We start from the raw sequence: 20,710 nt of genomic DNA, 5'->3' as shown, positions 1-20,710 counted from the left end.
CAGTTTCCTCACTCTGGCAGGATCCCTGATTAAAAATGGGACCTCTGTTATAGAGATATGTGGTGCGCCATACAAACCTGCGATTTAAAATGCACCACACATTAGTACTCCCAAGCTGAAGTCAGCAGACAAAGCACTTCTGCTGATCTAGCTGCCAAGACGGCAGCTTTGGCCCCAAGTTCCGAAGTCATGTTGTATGTTTCTCAGACTGTTAACTAATTTATTCCAACTCTAAAAGATGTGTCTGAATTACAGGAATCTGCCTCTAAGATGAAGAAATAGACTTGTTGAAACAGAACTGTAAAGGGGTTCCAGATGGAGTGTGGTGGGATAGAACCTGGAGAGTGGATGCCCTAGAATTCCACAACCTTGCTTGACTACACCATGGTCGAATGTCAGCAGAGATGGCATATCCAAGCTGCTTTATTGGTCTGTCTGATCGAAGCCTATCACAACGTGCAACCATGGCGCCTGATCCACATGCGACTCCATCAGCAGAAATCCCATATCTAACCAACTGGCGTGGCCTGTTCCAAGCCCAGTTAACCACAAACAGAACAGCCTGTGGGCATGCCACTGGAATGAAACCATTGAAACCAACGTTTCCAGCCCTGCTGTTCACTCTGCACCTTTAAGCCTAACCCCTCCTATGCATCCTGCTCCTGTGGGTAACCACAGATCATCAGCTTGGGAAGGGGCTTCTGCTGCCAACCTCCCTCAACCCATCCATGACCAAGATGCAGCCCCCTCCTGCTTCCCACAGACCCAACCTCCAGCCTATGTAGTTAGAAGCCTCCAGGCCACTCCCTTACTTGATGAGCCCGGCCTGCCTTCTTTGCTACAAACCTTATTGATTGTCTCTTGCCAAAGAAACACAGTAGATAACAGTGTGAAGTACACACTGGAAATAACAATTTGGCACAAAATATCTGATGTTATTTTTTCCTGCACTGAGCACTTCCCTTACTACTCACTATTTTCAAGTTTTGTAATGTTTACATAATATATAGATTGTGTTATATTTGTCAAAGTGTGTCTCTTTTGTACAGACTTCACATTTGTACAGACTACACAAAACCCTTCAAGGTGGAACAATTAGTTACTTTTTTTTTTTTGTACGTGTTTTTATTGGTTTTTTTTCCCCCCATTTTCATATGGGTACATAGCACATCGAAGAAAAAAATATACATACAGGATATTAGAAATTAACATCCAAATCGATCAAAAAAATACAAACATTACAATAAAAACCCAATAGTAGTAACGCAAAATACTATAAGATCCAGATTTAGATGAGCCACACGTGTGTACAATTTGAAAACTTAAACATTCATACTATAATCCCTTATAATTTCATTTAGACATAAAGACATAAATAAATCATATATCATCTTCAGTTCTGTCAGACAAATAGATTAATCAGCGATTCACAGTTTTGATAATTCCTACCCTGGATCTATATCTCTCCATCTTTGAATAGGATCCCATATTTCCCTACCAATTTTCTTGCTAGTTGCCCCTTTCCTAGCATAAATTGCTTTTTCAAGATTGTATATATTCAATAGTCTCATTAACACTTGGTGGAATGTAGGAGGTACGCGATCCAACCACGCTGAGGTAATACACAATCTCAAGACGGCCATAGCTACAAATATAAAGTATTCATGAGCTGAACTGGAAGCATTTTGATTAATTCCAAGCATCACCACTGCTGGAGTAAGTATGATTTCTATCCTCAATCTATTATTAAGAAATGTTTCTATTCCATCAAAGGTGGTTTTCAAATGAGTACAGCTCACAAGCATATGGGTAAGGTCAGCTTCGTCGCTATCACACCTTGGACATGTAATCCCATTTGTACCACCCCACTGTGCTATCCTGGCTGGCGTATGATATAAGCAATAAAGAGTCTTATAATGTTGGGCTTGCAGTGGTGCTGAACATAGGAGTCTCTGACCTAATTCCAGTGATCTATAAAAGCAGCTCTTATCAACTCCCAGTTTCTGTATCCATTTATTCTCAAATTTAGTCAGATCATCAGCCTGGTGTTCTATCAGCTCCGAGTAAAATCTTCTTATTGAACCCTCTGTTCCATTCTCTATAATATCCATAATATGATTTAAACTAAATCCCTCCACCCCTCCAGTTTTTGTCCTGATAAAGCTTCTTATTTGCAGATACTTAAACAAATGTGTTGTATCCAATCCATATATTGCCTGTAAGTCACCAAATTGCATTACCCCCTGTGCTCCCATAATATCCCCCATCTTTGTGATCCCGTGACTTAGCCAGTCATTAAAAACCACCCCTGCAAATATTTCATCAGGTAGATTGGGATTCCCTCTAAACCTAGTATAGGCATTGTACCTTCCTAATCCAAATTTTTTAGCGAATGACATCCATATTCTATGTGCTGCTATAATCGTTTTAAATTTAGTCCTCTTAAAATAACCATGATCAGTAATCTTCAACAGAAGGTTTTCAGCTTGTTCTCCCAGAGCCAATGTATATATTGCTAAGGTTCCTAGCTGATTTTGTCCTTCTTTTTCTCCCCCTCCTAACAGTCCTGCCATCCATTGCAGAGATGCCGCCCAGTAATATACTTTTAAGTCTGGCAGGGCCCATCCTCCACGCTCCCTAGGTAAAGCCATAAATCTTAATGCCCTTCGGGTCTTTCCATGGGCCCAAACAAATCTATTTATCATATGTTCCAGTATTTTAAACCATTTTGGTTCAAATAATAGAGGTATAGCTCGGAATATATACAAAAACTTTGGTAAGAAAATCATTTTAATTATATTTGTTCGCCCAACTATTGAGAAATGTATGTTATGCAGTCTGTCTAATTCTTTTTTCGCTTTGCTTATTATAGGTGCAATATTTAACTCCACCAATTTATCTAGCTCTGCTGTGATTTTTACCCCTAAATAAACTCCACTTTCTACCACCCTATTATCTAGACAGTGTGTTTTACAGTTTTTAATAATCTGTGTTTTACTAGTATTGAGAGCATAACCAGACACTTCTCCAAACTGTTGTGCTTCAGTCTCTACCATTGCCATTGCTTCAGTGGGATTAGTAGTCACAATTGCCACGTCATCCGCGTATGCCAAAATTTTACATTGAGTTCCATAGGTCTCTACTGGGCAGATATCATTATTTAGTTGTATACGGCGTATATAGGGGTCCATGTATAAAGCAAATAGGAGAGGGGAACAGGGGCAGCCCTGCCGCGTTCCCCTTTTTATTTTAAATGAGAGTGTATACCCTGCATTTACTCGAATGCGAGCAGTTGGATTCTCATATAACACTTGAATTGCTTTCACCATACCTTCTCCAAAACCCAACCTCCTCAATGTAAACCATAAAAAGTCCCAGGAGACCCGATTGAAAGCTTTCTCAGCATCCAATAGCATAATTGCCATCGGGTCTCCTGATACCTCTGCAACATCAAGAAGGGTAATCGCTTTTCGTATATGGTGAATCGTGCCTCTCCCTGGTATAAACCCATGTTGATTAATGCTGACAAGTCTGTTGATTACTTTTGCTATTCTAAGAGCTAATGCTTTTGAATATATTTTTGTGTCCGCATTCATTAATGTTATGGGTCTATATGATCCAGGTTGTTCAGTTGGCTTATCCTTCTTCAAAATTATAACGATATCGGCACCTGCCCAGCTTTTCGGGATAGATGTCCCCCCCTGCGCCTGCTGTAGTGTATGTGTAAAATCCTGTTTAATTGTGTCCCAAAAAGTCTTAAAGAATTCAACTGGAATCTGATCAGGACCAGCAGCCTTCCCGGATGGCAAGCTAGTCAAGGCAATAAAAATTTCTTCAGGGGTCAAAGGCTCCTCTAATCCTTTTACCTTGTTCTCCAATAGCTTCGTTACTGACACTTCTCTAAGATAATCACCTATCCTAGAAATATCAGTTTGTGTTTATTGATTATATAGTGAGGTATAGTATTTTCTAAAAACTTCTCTTATACCCTCTGTTTCTGAGATTACTCTTCCAGCTTCATCCTGTACTCCTCGCACTTGCGCTATAGATGCATTCTGCCTAGTCCTTATAGCTAAAGTCCGCCCCACAGATTCATTAAACTCGTAGCATCTCTCTCTATTCGCTAAGTATATTTTAGCAGCTTTGTTGGCTACGCTCTCCTGTGCCTCCATCTTTGCCTTAGCTATTTTTATTAATACCTGATCAAGAGGAGCCCCCCTTGTAACGGTATCTGTTAACTCATCCTCTGCTTCTATTACCCTTTTAATAAGTTCCTCCTCTTTTTGTCTTTCTTTCCTCCTACTCGCTGCACTGTAACTTAGTGTCTCCCCCCGAATGGCTGCCTTGAATGCATCCCAGACATTCCCAACTTCCGTGCTGCCTCTGTTGATATTTAAGAACTCAATGATCCACTCTTTCATATGTGCTATATATGCCTCGTCCTTCAGCAGTCCCCTCTCAAATGTCCAAATACGTTCCGGTCTCTTACTACCAAGATTTACTGTTAAGACTAAAGGGTTATGATCAGACATTATTCTTGGTAGCTTTTCAATTTTCGCTTTTGACTGAAGAGAGTTTGACACCAGAAAGTAATCAAGCCTAGCACAAACCCTATGGGGTGCTGAATAATAAGTAAACCCCTGTTTGTCTGGGTAGATTGTCCCCCACAGATCTATCAGTGCATTGTTCCTTACAAGGTTACATAGTGAGGACCAAACTCTCCTTTTTCTACCTTGATAACCCATATTAGACATCAAACCAAGCCCTCCTGCCCCATTAATATTTAAATCTCCGGCTAGGATTACAATTGGTGACCATGTGGGCAATTCCAGATCCAGAAAGTCAAAAATGTCCGGATCATCTTCTGTTGAGCCATAGACACACACTAGAGTAACCCACTCTTCCTTCATTTTAACCTCTATAATGACCCACCTCCCCCATTGATCTTCCAGTTTTTTTCTTATAATCAGGTCTCTTTGCTTGGACAAGACTGCCACCCCTCTGTTCCTTGCACCCTGTTTAGTATGGGCTAGTACTTGATATCCCAGCTGGTCTAAGAGATAAGCCTGACCCCCCTCTATATGAGTTTCCTGTAGGCACACAAAATCCACATTTAGAGTTCTTAACCACATTGCCACTCGCAGCCTCTTAACCCGATCATTTAACCCACACACATTCACCGTGATTATACGTGTATCCATTAATGTACATCAGTTATCTGTCCCAACAAGTTACCATTTTTCCTACACCATGTCTTATTAACGCCTCTCAGGATTGATCTCCTCGCCCCTTGTATTTTACATATTTCTTGAACTCTTTCCTGTATATATATATTCAAACAAAAATCATCCAAGTGCCATGTACCTCTCCCCCACCCCCCTCCCCCCCCGCCCCCCCCTTACAGGCAAATAGGTCAGTCCTGACCTATACGTGACAGCTGTCATCCCAGGTGTCAATCGCTACTCCCCCCCCGCCCCCCTGCTCTGGTTACCGTCTAGATCCTTATGCCACTCTACCATTTACTATCTTATTTCACACAAGGGTTTTTCTTTTTTTTTTTTTTAGTTTTTACCCCCTATTTTCCAGCATTGAAAAAGTACGTACTTTGCAATTAAGGTTTCTTTGTCCTGTTTAGTGCAACTGCCATATTATTTGCACCTTCTTTTCTTTTCTTAATCTCCTCGAGATATTCCTGTGCTTTTATCTCAGAAAAAAAGATTTTAGTTTGTCCCTTGTCTATTACCTTTAACCGAGATGGGAACATGAGATATGCTTCGCATCCCAGATTTTAGAAGGGAGTTATCAATTTCCTCATACGCCACCTCCTTTTCACTGTGGTATGACAGAAGTCGGGGCGGGCGAAAAAAGTTGCACCATTATATGTTCGTCTTGCTTCGGGCTTTGCTTTGTCCATAATTTCCTGTCTTAAAAGGAAATTCCCTACGAATATCAAGATAGCCCTGGGCTTATCTGTAGGTGGTGCTCTTTTTTTAAACATAGGACACCTATGTGCTCTTTGTACCTCCTTCTCCCAATTCCCAGCCTGTTAACTCTGGAAAAGCCCCCTTAAACAGCTCAATGACAAAGGCCCGCACATCCTGCCGTTCCCTTCCTTCTTCCACTCCCAGTAATCTTATATTATTGCGCCGTTGGCGGTTCTCATAATCCTCTAGCTTCCATTGTACATCAGTTGTCAACTGTTCTTGCTCCTTCCGGTACTCATTCCAGCTCCCTACTTCTTCCTCCAATTTCTCAGTTCTTGATTCTACCTCAGTAACCCTTGATGCCATGTCCGTATATAGCTTATTAACTTTACGTAACGATGCTTGTATCTTTTGATTGGCGTGTTTTGCTCTCCGAGATTCCAATCTCGCTTCTCCCTGCATTTGTTTCAATGTTGAATACAACATATCCATCGTTGTGGCTTGCGTTTGTGCCAGTGCAGGGGTATTAATTTGCGTCTGTGTACCAAGTGCTACTGCTGGCACTGCTGCCCCTTCTTGATAGAGTTGTGACGTTGCTGCATAATCCCAGTCCAATCTTTTAGAGACATCCGTATGTGATAGAGTCATACTAATTCTTGACATACTGCGAGATCTATTTTTTAAACTTTTCCCTCTTTTTTTTGTATTCACTTTACGATTTACCTCACTATCCGTAAGTTCAGATTCTAGTTCAGATGCAGTCTCTGAATCCCCCATTTCACTCTCCGATATGGAGTCCTCGCTTTCATTATTGTCCTCCTCACCCTCCTCATCATTGACTGAAAAGAAGCATTCATCATTGGGGGACCCCAGATTTGTTGAGGGGCCTAGAGGAGTCTGAATAATAGATACTGGTCCGCCTTCTTTCCCTGCAGACACCACACTCTGCCTACCATCATTCTGTAAGCTCTGTTGTAGAACCGGGGAGCCCCCCTCTATTGTAGCATTAGAGTCAAGGGGAGAGACCACCTTTGGCCCAACTCTCAGTGCCTCATCACTCATAGATTCATTCAGGGCCACAACCTCTGTCTCTGCCTCTACCTCCGGCGCACTCAGAGCTGTAACCCATCCGTCTGCTCCATCAACTCTCCCATCATATTCCAGCGTCTGAGTCTGAGTCTTGCCACTATTCGCGCTAGAGATATTTTCACCACCCTCTCTTCCCACCTTACCGGCAGCCTGATCGTAAGGATTAGTATGGTGTTCCTCGTGATATTTCGTTACTTCTTGGGCTTCCAGTGCGTCGGCAGCTTGCTGATTCTCCCGTATGTCGCTACCTTGACTCACCACACTTCCATTTTCCAGCGCCCCCGATGTGCAGGAGCCTTCTGCTATTGTCCGACCGTCAGTTTCCACTGCCTTCCCCGTACGATCCTCTCCAGGCTCTGTGTTTGATTCTGGCAGCTCCAACCCCAGCGCAGCTCCGTGAGCCTCGTCAATTCCGTCAGGTCCTGTGCCTGCCTGTAGTGAGGCGGGTGCTGCTTCCGATGTCGACTCTGTGCGTGCTTCATTCACGATGGTAGAGGGGTGATTCGTAACCGGTGCTGCAAAAGACTCTCTAAGGGTAGGTTGGCGCATATTCCCTTCTTTGCTCAGCATTTTGCTGACAGTCTCATTATTCACTCGTTTCACCGTTTTTTTTGTTGATTGGACCTTTTCTTTTTCTTTTTTATCTTTTGACTTTTCCTTTGCTTTCAATTTTAAACTGGTCCCCTGCATTTTCTCGAGCGTCTCAGGTGCATCCTCGTGTCCCGCCTTCTCTGCATTTTCTTTTATCAAATTTCTCTGTGTCCGGGTCTGTGCTGCTGCTGCTCGAAAATTGGGGCTTGGGACCCCTCCCGGGTCGCTTAAGGTCGCAGCATCCCTTTCCTTCTCCTTCTGAGGCCTTGGTCCGCGTGGAGCCATCTTTTGATTCAAATGGTACCGTGGAGACCCCAACCAGGAGAGAATAATCTTCAAGTCCGGAGCGCTTTTTGAAAACCAATTACGAAGTCGTGTCACAAGACTTGCAGAAAACAGCAGCATACTAACTGCAGACCGTCAGTAGATATCCCACAAGGCAGTCTATCGGCATTTTTTCCCCCTTCCTTCCACATCACCAAGCAGGAGCATAGGAGGGGAGCGACCGACTCCTACGGTCTGTCAGCGGCCATCTTGCCCCGGCAAATACAGCTTCCAACGGAACAATTAGTTACTGTTGTATTGTATATATTACGTTTATTATATGTCCTCTTCTCTTTGCCCTGTGCTTTAGTACAGAAACTCCCAAAAAAGGCATGCTAACAATTTCTGATGGATGCCTGTGGGATTTTCTAAGTGTTTAGGGTACGCAATAATGGATCCACAACAGGCTTCACCTTCCTCCTGAAATCTGACAACAGAGTGCATCAAATTCTGAGCTCAGGTGCTCCCAGCATGACATCAAAAAATCCACCAGGACATTTAATGCACATTATCATCTACCAGATGGCAATGTTGGTTTTATTGAGGTTGTTAAAGGCTGCTGGAACTGTGAGCAAGAGGGAGTCACATAAGGCTATATGCACCTGGACTTCCTTTTTAAGGTGAGGATTGCCACACATCTGCCCGGGGCGCCCCTCACCCCGACATGGAGTCAACATTTACCTAAGCCATGTATTTGAACAGAAAGTGTAACCTTGGCATAAAAACTATCCCTTGAAAGAATCAATTTTGAGCCTGATTTTGCACCAACCAACGTAAAACATAAAACCATTACCAGCACACACCATAAACACTGTTTTTACCTTTCGTCGTCTACTTCCATCCGCCTCTTGCGGTACCAGTAGACTATGAGGGCGATGGCGATCATCAGCAGCAAAAGGAACGCAAGGGCTCCAAAGAGGATGCCAAAGAAGGCGTTGAGGTTCATGGCGATGGTGTCGCAGGTGAGCCCGGAAGTAGTATATATGGAGAAGGGAACACACCTGCATAAAAAAAAACGTGATTTAGCATGTCTTTTCCAAAATCAGGGTATTTAACCCCTCCCATGCTCGTGACGGAACCGTTCCGTCACGAGCCTCTGGTGGGCTGTGCTGGTGACGGAACGGTTCCGTCACGGCCCGCTCGCCGCGCCTGCGCGGCGCGAATTCCGCGCCTGCTCTGACGTTCTAAAGAGCGGGCGGGGCCGTGACGGAACCGTTCCGTCACAAGCACAGCTCACCCGAGGGCCGTGACGGAGCGGTTCCGTCACGAGTATGGGAGCGCCGCGCGGCCCCGCCTCCCCCTTAGCGCTGCGGCGGAATAGCCACCGCAGCGAAGGGGTTAGCTTCCCAACTTAGATGTTGTTTTTGTTATTTATTAAAATCAATTTGTCATTCTGCAGAACCCTAAAACAAAGCAAAGAAAACCTGCAGACAAGTAACTTACCTTGGGTAAGGTTCTTTCTGGTAGAGACTCCATCTAACAGTAGATTCCCCACCATTTGCAGATTCCTCCTTTTTTGAATTTTCCCCAAGTGTCAGACTTGATCTGGAAACCTTTCAGCAGTACTTCTGCATATAGGTAGGGGAGTATCATGCTTCTCTGCACTGAAGCTATTCTGCTGCAGAAATGACATGCAGAGCCTATACAGGTGCCAGTCCTGTGTGCTGACATCAGTTGCCTTCGAGAGTGTCTGTGCCCCCCAGACGCAGAACCCCAAAAAGCAAATTGGTATGACCAGGGTGCAGATTCGTAGACTTGGGATCTTACTAATGAATAGAGTTCAAACGTGTAACATGGCATGTGCTACCGATACTCGCATACCCTGGATTGGTCCATAGCTGAATGCGTTTTGCTCAGTGCACATGCAAATAATTGTCACATCATTTTTCACACTGCTTGATGAACTAACAATCACGTGATAACCTCATAGTTTCACCTCGTGGTGGACATGATTTACAACCCCACTGTTTTGTCACTATCACTTCATCGCTTTTTTGAATCACCATTAACCTCATCACTGCGGCGTGAATTCCGCCGCAGTGCTTTCATTCCAATCGCGGGCGTGGTCATGACGGCTCCCGGACGTCATCAGCACACGCCCACCGTGACTCATGACGGCCGGGAGCCGTCATGAGCATCAAAGAGGCTAACAACTTGGAGACACAAAATGTGACACTAAACATGTTACTTCAGCAAGTTCAAAACACATACTTGGAGCTTTGTTCTCATTTTGCCTTTTCCATCTACACACGGAGTAATACATCCCCTGACGAACGGCAACTGCTGAAATGCATTGGGATTGTTGAATTGTGAGAGTCCACTCTCATTTGTATACAAATGGAATGCTTTCAATTTCACAATTTTTTACTTGAATATATTACAATTCAAAAGAAGTTACATTTGGACTACAAGCTGTGAAGAGTATTTTGTGTAATTACCATTTAATGAAACCATTGATTAACTTGATTAAATCCCCCTATTTGGGGTCAATGTGGTGTAATTAGGGGACGCTTTCTCCAATGTGGGAAGCGCAAAGGTCTTAGTTTTTTTTATGCCTATGATCACAAGGCAATGCCCTAATGCACACAAACAAACTGATAAACGGATATTACATCAGTTACCAACAGAAGAGTGCTGCAGCCATCCAAATGAATTTGAGCTCTTTCTCCGATGCCATTGGGGTAGTTTATCTAATATGGCAATGGAGTAGTCACCGCCATAGCCAAACTTAAGGTCGGAGATGCACCTTTGGAGGATCGGCAAAGAGGTAGGTCCTGACTTCCTCTCGAATCTCACTTCTTTGTGCTAAACAGTTTCTACATTTTGGATGTGGGCTATCTGGGCACCACTTTCAAGGGTCCAACGCTGGAGGGGCACTACTTGGAGGGTCAAGGCTCATTCAGGCTGGGTCCAGGTGTGGGTTCAAGATGGTTTGATCCTTTTCTGTCCCTGAGGCCTTGATCAGGAGGCTAGCCAACTAGCTTTGCAGTCACTCTGAAAGTCCTCGGTACAAGCAGAAAAACAGATCTCAAGCAGCAGGGAAGTTATCTGAGGGTGCAAGGCAAGCTTCAGGCAGATAGCCTACTTGCTGCTGCAGGGCAGTCCTCTCAAGCACACAGCAGGCCACGGGGAGCTGGTAAGCTCTCTGAGAGTCCTCTGCAGGTCCAGAAGTGAACCAAACGGTGGGTCTAAGTTAACTTATTTTATACCTGATGCAACTTTAAAGTAGAAGAAACTTCTAAAGTTATACCTCTACAGATAGTGTTGGAATTCCGTTTCTCCCTGTCCTGGTCCCAGGATGTCTGGGGGCATAAAAGTCTAGTGCAGCTACTTTGAAGTGCAAATGAGTCTGTGCACAGCTGCCTCCCCCATACCGACAGGATTGCCCATCCTGCCAACCCCCAATATCCCTATTTAGTGCCTGGCAGTCGCCAAATAATTTGGATAAGAAAATGCCAACTAACCAAAAGTGCCATTCTCAGAATTGTGACTTAAAATGTGACTTTACCATTAAAGAGGATTTTAGATTGCAATTCCTTAGACACCAAACATGGCAGTACTACTTGCTCCCAAACACAATGTATCACTTTTTAAATGTAATGAAATAACCCAATACAATCCTACAGGAGAAGTAGGCCTTGAAGTAGTGAAAAGTGAATTTGTGAGCTGTTCACTACTAGGACATAAACTTAAAACTACCATGCACCCTGCCCTTTCGGCTGTTTAGGGCCAACCCAAGGGGTGGCTCATATGTATTTAAAAGGGAGTTGTGAGGTTTGGCAAAAGGTTTATTTTTCTAAGTTGAATTGGCATTTTAAAACTGCACACAGGCTGCAATGGCAGGTCTGAGACATGTTTTAAGGTGCTACTTAAGTGGGTGGCACAATAAGTGATGCAGGCCCACTAGTAGCATACAATTTACCAGCCCTGGGTATATGGTATACCACTTTACAAGAGAATTATAAGTAAATCAAATGTACCATATAAGTGAATTAAGTGTACCAATCGGGTATATGCCTCCTCTACCATGTTTAAGAGAGTGAGCACAAGAGCTTTAACGTTGGTTAATCAGATTGGGCCCGATTCACAGAACTAACTTAAGACAAAATCCTAAACTTACTACTTTTGGTATTCACAGAAGTTAGGATTTTGTCTTAAGTTTGTCTTAAGACAGACTTAAGACAGACTTAAGACAAAATCCTAACTTAAGTCTGTCTTAAGTCTGTCTTAAGACAAACTTAAGACAACATCCTAAATTCTGTGAATACCAAAAGTAGTAAGTTTAGGATTTTGTCTTAAGTTAGTTCTGTGAATCGGCCCCTTTGTGTCTGACTCCTTACTGTTACCAGGTTAAGATGTAGGCTATGCAGTAGAGATCAATTCCCCTGTAATATCAGACAGCATATTCTCGGGGCTGGTTCCTTGGCACATGGAGTAGCTGCACTGCAGGAGAGCTCCTAGAAGCTGTTATGTTTATGAATGGAGTATCAGCCCCAACCTCTGCTCTAGGCAGCCATGTATGTTTTTCTCTCTAAAAGGCCTATTGTGCTACTGGCTTGGCAGACAGGTACAGGGGGTTTGATCTTCCCAGAGAAGTACTACCACATGCTTTTGGCTGTTCAGTGTATTAGTCCCTCTTCTATGGAATGTTTGCATTCCAATGTATTACGGACTATTTTACACCCCCAAAAGTGCTCTAAATCATCATACATTAAGGACCTGATTATGATCTTGGGGGATGGGTTACTCTGGTACCTGCATGCAGAAATATAAATCTCATAAGATATAGAAGGATTTGTATTTCGGCGGATGGGATATCCATCACCATTGTGACTGAGTAACCCATAGGCCAAGATCGTAATCAGGTCGTAAATTCTTTATCTCGCCGTGGAAATTTATACACAAAACAATCATTTGTGTTTTGTTTTTACACAGTAGCGTGCTTAGTTACTGATTTACTCTGTACTAACATGTAAGCAAGAACTATGGGGTTTGAACATGCTTGTCTCAGGTCCGTTTGTTACGAAGATGACCTCTGACATATAATCACATAAGTGGCACAGATCAATTGGGAGATGGATCATATATGTCTCACTTCTATGTGGTGGAGCTCACATAACTTTTAAGGGTTCTTGCCTGTTAATACAAGGACCTTAGGGCACAGAGTGTTTGTACTTTATAAATGCATTTACTCACGTGCAGACAGGACCCGTCTGTGTCAGGTTGCAGGCAGCATTATTCTTACAATAACCTTTGCACGTGGATTCACACATAAACGTGTTGGGATTCAGTGTATACAGACTGTCTGGAAACCCAGCACAATCAAAGTATGTCAGCAGCACGTCCTTCCTCGCTGTAAAAGGTAGAGATATTTATTAGATACATTTTCAACACACAAAAGGGTTAATTTACAACTACTGAAAATGTGTATATGTTATGCTAATACTTTATTGATTCACTACATAATGTAATTGGTTGCTGAAAGAGGTGAGATGCAGACATTCCTTTAGGAACCAGCCTGGACTCTCTCCAGAAAAAGAAATCTCAGAAGGCAGAAGCCTTTAAATGATACACTTGTCAGTGATCAGGGTCCTTGGTTGGCATCACCACAGGGGGAGACATCTTTAAGTGCATGATTTAAAGTTTGGCGGCATGGGACAGTTCTCTAATTTCAGGAAAAGCTGGTCATGTCCCTGCTGACGTCCCTCATGTGTAGAAACAGGATAGGGAGGATGCTTATCAGGTAGATTCAGAAGTTGTAGGATCTTTCAACATGGCCAATCTCTAAGGGCCATATATATCAAGCCATTTTTCATTCGCAAACGCTGCGAATCGCAAAAAACAGCGTTTGCGAATGAAAAATGCTATTTGTAATGTATGAAGCAAATTCGCATCTCAAGTTAAGAAATCACAAAATTAGCGATTCCTTATGTTGCGAGCCCAAGAAATCTGCGATTTCCCTATGGAATCCCAATTTTGCGATTTCTTAGTTTGCGAAAATCGCAAACTAGTAATTGCAAAATACGAAATCGCAGGGGGATGTATGAAAAATGTACAATTAGCGTTTTGTCGAAATTCGCAATTTTGCGTTTTTTTAGTTAAGGAATCGCAAAATTGCGATTTTTCTTGGCTTAAGAAATGGCTATTTTATTGTGATTTCCTACATACATACCATTTTGCGATTCTGAAATTGCGATTCGCAAAAAAACACAATTTCAGAATCGCTAACGGGGAGCTTGATACATATGGCCCTAAGTACCTCCAGCATAGTGAAATGCAGTAAGAAATGATGCATTTTACATAGTCTACAATAACTTTCAGTAACTACATTTTGGCAAACAGTCACAAAGCCAAAGATTTTTTTATTTTCTATAGTAAAAGGTGATCTCAAAAGAACAGCTTCTCTCACAAATACAAGTACAGCGCACAAAATGTCCAGTATGACAGAGACAGGCAACCATTCACCTTTCCCTCAGGTTCATCTAATAATCATGAACACATGAATTCTTTTCACAAACTGTATTTTGTAGTACCTATAGACAGCACTAAAAAGTTTACTACTAGGTGATTACCAAATGCTATTCACAAACCTACAAGTGTAGAACTCCACCTCTACTATCTTTTCTATAGGGATATCCTTACACATGTAAGTTTACTACTTATTCTCTCATTACATGTTTGCATTAATAGGGTGGGGTATCAACCACACAAAAATAAAACATAATTATTATTTGATTTGAAATCGTTTTTTTTAATTTAAAGATATTTTTTATTCTAGGTGAGATTTTTAATTTAAACTTCAGAAACATATTTTGTATTTAGTTTAATAAATTTAAGTTAACCAAATATTTAATTCAACTTCTATAAAATAAATATATAAAACTAATTTATATCAATATATAACATAAAGTATCTTTAGTATTCTTTTCAAGTTAATATTCTTTTTTTCTTTTCCTCATACTTTACCAAAGGAGCTATATTTAACTAAATACAAAGGGGCAGATTTATGAAGGCCGTGCGCCGCCGGTGCGTTACTTTATTTGACGCAACGGCGGCGCAAACAATGCGCCCTATTTACAACGTGACGCATCTAGGAGATGCGTCACGTTGCAAAGCCCTGCGCCATAAGGAGGCGTTCCTGCGCAGGGGGGGCGTTCCTGCGCAGGAACGCCTCCTAAAAGTGGCTGAGTGAAATGTATAAGATTTCACTCAGTCACTTTCAGGACAATGCTGCGTCAAAAGCCTGCGCCTGCTTGAAGCAGGAGTAGGTCTTGACGCAGCATTGTGGAGATGGGGCACCCCCGAGCCTTGCTGGAGCTGCGTCGCGCTTGCGACGCAGCTCCAGCAATGCGGCACCTTTACGGCACAGATGCGTCACGCATCTGTGCCGTTTTTGCCCCATGGTGCGCCGCATTGTAAATGCGGCGCACCATGGGTGGCGGAGCAGCGGCGCAAAATAACTGGCGCATCCCTGGGGATGCGCCAGTTATCATAAATCTGCCCCAAAATATTATTATGAAGTGTAAATTAAAACAGAACAGCCTTGATCTGAAGTACATTAACTACTATTTTGGGTGCTATTTGGTTGTAATAACTTTAGAAGTGCAGTTTGTGAATAGCAAAGGCGTACTCTTTTGTGGATGGGTGAAGGTCTCTCCATAACCCCGTCTCTAAACCCCTCTTTACTCTTCCCATAACTCCTACCGTTTACCGGATAGTATTCCACATTTTGCAACCACTCCCATCTCTCCCTCCTACATGCACCATAAAAATGTATAACTACATGTGCGGAGACTCCACAGTTGGGTGGAGATTTCTGCGTAGAAAAAGATAGGAGAGGTGGTGAAAGATCCTCTGCACATAGGTTTGTGAATAGCATTTGGTAATATATTAGTAGTTGTATAGTAGTAGTAAAATAACTGGGAAAAGGCAGTTGGCAAACAGGCCCCAAAATCTCTACTTAATGCAGTTGTGATAAAATTGTATGACTTTAGTCTACCATGGGAGGAAGCAGAGGATAAGGTAGGGGTGGTGGGAGGAGGGAACAACAAGGAGAGCACAGGGTAGGGATGGTATTTGAGGAGAGCAAGAAATGAATGCACACCTACCAAGTGCTGAAATTACAAGAACAAAGTAGTACTGAAAAAACTTAGCAGTGGAAGAATAAAAGAGGCTATGGTCCAGGGGAGGGACAAACAGAACATGGACAAGGCAAGCTATCGAATAAAAAGCAAGCAAATGAGAGTGACGATAAAGCCAACAAATATTAAGCAGTGGGCGGGCTTTAAGCCCACTCTAAGACCTTAGAATGCTGAAAACAGCCCCATGGCAACGAGGTAACTTGTGCTGTCTAGTAGGCTTGAACTAAAAATACAGTGAGACCTGCAGAATGGATGTTCTCTGGTGCATGTCTGCACCAGTCTTTATAGTCCACAATCTCCCTGATCTTTCTCTATTTCACGTACGGATTCAAACGTGTACTCAAAATGAGAACTCTTGCATACTATGTGGAGTGCAGCTGGACCCTGACAATGATAGGCACTCCCAGATCAAAGTATAGGTCATATCAGGGGTTGGAGCAGTGGGGGAGGTCTGGAGGAGTGGTTGTGCAAGCACTCCAATGGGGCCTACTCTTGCTGAACAATGAGTGGGGGAGCCTTGGCACACTGAATTAGTGGCTTAGAACATCTCAAAAGAGGAAGAATTTTTTATATTGTTTCTAATTGGGAAGTGACTGAGCTGGCTCCTAATTTTGCAGGTGCAGGATGGCAGGGTGGTGTCACTCACTTAGCACTTAAGTCCAAATAATTAACTAGTGCAAATGCAAGGGCAAAGCCTTGCACCACAAGCAAAATATTAAAAATGGGTTAACTCAGATTTTTGCTCCAAGGTCTCAATGTGCTGCTAATGGGCCAGATCACACAGACTACATCAGTTATATCCTCTGAAACTAATAAAACCAACTTACTAAAATCGCCGCTTTCGACATAGGTCAAGGATATATTTGATGTTACTGATCTTGCCCGTGGCTTCATTCCCTCCAAGTCAGGAACAAGCTGTTGGTTCAGGAAATCAATTTCAGCCAGTATTCCGGTGTAATTAAATTCAGAAGTCAAATTCATCTGGTTGTTGGAACTCTGACTACAAAAAATAAATTGTAAAACATTTAAAACATGGAAATGGAGTCATGTAATATTTTATTGCACATGTGAGCTCTCATGTGAACTTGTTTTTTGATTGATCAATATATACAAATTAAATCTAAGAATTAAAAACATTAAATTTTTTCTGAGCTATATGAAAACGTTTTTGCAATGGTTGTAAATGTAAATGTAAATGTAATATACTTGTAAAGTGCACAGCTGCCCCAGCAACGGGGCGTCCCGGCGCTGTATAACTCTGGGGAACCCGTCCTGGCTTTCCCTGTGGGATGGTCCCTTGCTGGGAGTCCCCAAGGTGGAGCCAGGCATCCCCGGAATTGGTGGGGCTGTTGTGGAGATTAGGCAAGCTAATACCCAGAGTTGCCGAGTGGAACCCCTGATTAGAGTAAGCACCGAAGCGTGAATTATCGAGTCCGCTGACCAAAGTCCACGACCCTGTGGAGAGTAACACCTTGGTATAGGACCTACCTGTCACTGTTTGTGAGAGAAAAATGCTTATGCCAATGCACAGTTGCTTTAAACCAGACAGGCGGTGCAGGAATGCAAACTTGACTTACTTACTTGCTTTTTAAGAAACATTTTTAAACTATCACAATTGTTTCCCAGATCACCAACAAAGAGCTGTTCATCCAGACTAATGTGCTCTGTGTGGTCTAGTTAGTAGATGACCACCCTCATAGGATCCAAACTGGGTTGACCGCTCCTCCTCCTTAGTGGGTTGGAGCGGGGGATACAAGGTTGGAATGGTGCTAGACTGACCTAAGTGGAAGAGAGTAACCACCAGAGTCTGGTGTCCCCTCTGATATCACTTAAGCCCCACCCCCCAGTTTGAAGACCTCTGCCCTAAGGAAATTGCTTCAGGGTGGCGTCGTGCTCTGGGCATCTTTAAGTAAATGACCACAGGAATGAATGGGAACCCCCTTCAACAATGGTATCTGCTGGGCTACAAAATGTCTGATGGGAGTAGGACCCCTCTGAGATCCTAAATAAATAACAGCAACGTGTTACAAGTTTCATCCACTTTGGACCAGATCTAGCAATACTGCCACATTGGCTGCAAGCTGTGAGGCGTCCTTCAGATCAGGACGCCGGCCACAACCCAATGCTCACATACTAGCCGCGGCCTCCCGCAGTATGGGGTTGGTAGCAATGTTTTTGCCTTGGCCGATTCTGGTTTCCAGTGCGGCCCTGGTGGTCACGCTAAGGCAGCGACCCCCTGAGCACAACATCTGGAGCACAATGGTCACCTTGGTGCCAAAATTCCTTCAACAACCCACTGTGGTCATGACAACGAATGCCACAGGACAGGCGACAGTCGGTGGCATGGTGTAACCATCCCCATGGCAACCGCCTCCAAGTTTGGACTGCTGTGGTACAATGATGTAATCACAAGAGAATGCCGCGGGCAAACTGGAAGGGTGAGGCTTCCCCGCTTGCCAAACTTCACCTAAAAGCTCTTATCTAGCCTGCCAACATTTTCTCCTGACGCGGTTACTATAATTGCACTTTCACATTTCAATTAGTTGCACCTAAATCTGTGGACCCTGCACCACAGACGTCTCTTTGATGCCTTCTAGGGGCCTCATTTATGAGAAAAGACGCATCGCTGCGTGAAAGCAGCGATGCGTCACTTCTCAGTGCGCACTCCTTGCGACATTCCTGATGCGTCATATTTACTGTATGATGCATCATGTCGCAAGGAGTTACAGATACGTCAGTATTCCTGACGTATCTGAATGGCGCAAAAGTGACGCATTGCTGGGGTGTGTCACAAAAGTGACGCAACTACAGCAATGTATCCTTTCACGTGGGGCAAGCCCCATGTGAAAGGGCTTGCGCCAGTCTTACGCCTGCTGTGAGGAAGGCGTAAGATTTTGACGCAACGGCGTCCTAGAAGTGGCGCAGTGAAATATCATAGATTTCACTGCGTCACTTCTACGAGGCTTTTTGCGGGGGAACGCCCCCTCTGCATACATTATACCTGACGCAGGTATAATGTAGCGCAGGGGTTTAAAAAGAGACGCATCTGCTTAGATGCGTCACTTTGTAAATAGTGCGCAACAGGAGGCATGTTTTACGCCGCCAATGCGTCACAAAAAGTGACGCATCGGAAGAGCAAAAGTGACGCAAGGTCTCATAAAGGTCTTTACCCATACAGGAGGCAAGGGGCAGTCTTCCCCTCTCACACCAAGGGCCAGGGAGGGTGCCTGCCTGCGCTCCCTCCCCCCGTGCAGCAGGGGTGGAATCCTCCGTGCTTCCTGTGCCAGAAACAGCATGTAGGCTACTTCAGTTACACATCCATGCCGGGAGCCTGTATCCACTGTAAAGTTCTGAACGCTATACCCACTGCAGGAAGTGCAGCGCTACTCCTAGCGAGCACCAACATGGCGCTCCAGGGGCCTCATTTATGAAAAGTGACGCATCGCTGCGAGAAAACAGCGATGAGTCACTTTTCATTGCGCCCTCCTTGCGACCCCAATGATGCGTCATATTTACAATATGACGCATCATTGCGCAAGGAGTTACAGATACGTCAGTATTTCTGACGTATCTGTAAGTGCAAAAGTGACGCATTGCTGGAGTGTGTCACAAAAGTGACGCAACTCCAGCAATGGGTCCTTTCACATGGGGCAAGCCCCATGTGAAAGGACCTGCGTCAGTCTTACGCCTGCTGTGAGACAGGCGTAAGATATTGACGCATTTGTGTCCTAGAAGTGGCGCAGTGAAATCGCATAGATTTCACTGCGTCACTTCTATGACCCTTTCTTGCGTCAATACGCCCCCCCTTGCATACATTATACCTGGTGCAGGTATAATGTGGCGCAGGGGTTTACATAGTAACGCATCTACCTAGATGCGTCACTTTGTAAATATGGCGCAACTAGTCACTTTTTTTACGCCACTGGTGCGTCACAAAAAGTGACGCACCGGCGGCGTAAAAGTGACGCACTGCCTCATAAATGAGGCCCCAAATGTTTTGAGCCTAGCCTAGTACCCATGGCTCGACCCACAGAATCCACTATGTCAAGGCTTGACTTAATGATGTGCCCAGATGTGTTCTGTCCATCAGAAATAAACTTTTGAAAGTGCTTCCTCAAATGTTCAGGCACATGCAGGCACTGTCAGTTTGGCCACACCCAGCAGTACATAATTGTAAGGAGCAAACAGGCAGTTTGCATTCAAAGATTTCAGTGCCATTCTGCCTGCTGAGAAAATCTTCTTTCCCCACACTTCAAGACTCTTTAACTCCGTATTCGAGGAGGTTGTGGGGAATGGGTCTTGCGACTGCCTGAAGGAAAAATTAGCTTTTACATCCAAACTCTCTGGTGAAGGGAGAGCATGGAGAAAAGATGGGTCTCCATGGGCTGGAAGCTATCGCATTGCCACTAGGCCGCTGATTGCTGGAGCAGGTGATGGTTTCTCCCAAGTTTCTAGGGACGGGTCCAGTCCAGTTATTGAAGGGTAGCAAGGGCTATGAGGTTGGCTGAGCTGGGAGGGGAACCTGAGTGAGGACATTTGTTTTCACCTCAACTGAAGAGCGTTGTAAACTTGTGAACTTTTGATGTTTTCCTAACTAGAGAATGGAGTAACATTACCTCTGACATTGGTGGCCCAGCAGGC

The 20,710-nt window shown here is 43.8% G+C and overlaps 1 protein-coding gene across 1 annotated transcript in view; it reads right to left on the bottom strand.

The window, feature by feature from the left end:
• Nucleotides 1–20,710, bottom strand: part of LOC144792796 (uncharacterized) — an 844,113-nt gene that overhangs the window by 45,653 nt on the left and 777,750 nt on the right. Inside the window, exons 72-74 of the mRNA XM_078667999.1 lie at nt 16,897–17,069; nt 13,125–13,281; nt 8,750–8,929 (exon numbers count right to left, since the gene is read on the bottom strand). Of these exons, the coding sequence (XP_078524125.1) occupies nt 8,750–8,929; nt 13,125–13,281; nt 16,897–17,069 (510 nt within the window). The remainder of the gene's footprint in view (nt 1–8,749; nt 8,930–13,124; nt 13,282–16,896; nt 17,070–20,710) is intronic.

The sequence above is a fragment of the Lissotriton helveticus genome, chromosome 11, assembly GCF_964261635.1.
Source record: "Lissotriton helveticus chromosome 11, aLisHel1.1, whole genome shotgun sequence".
Lineage (NCBI taxonomy): Eukaryota > Metazoa > Chordata > Amphibia > Caudata > Salamandridae > Lissotriton > Lissotriton helveticus.
Note: the sequence above shows the minus strand (reverse complement) of the source record. Positions and strands in the feature narration are given on the sequence as shown.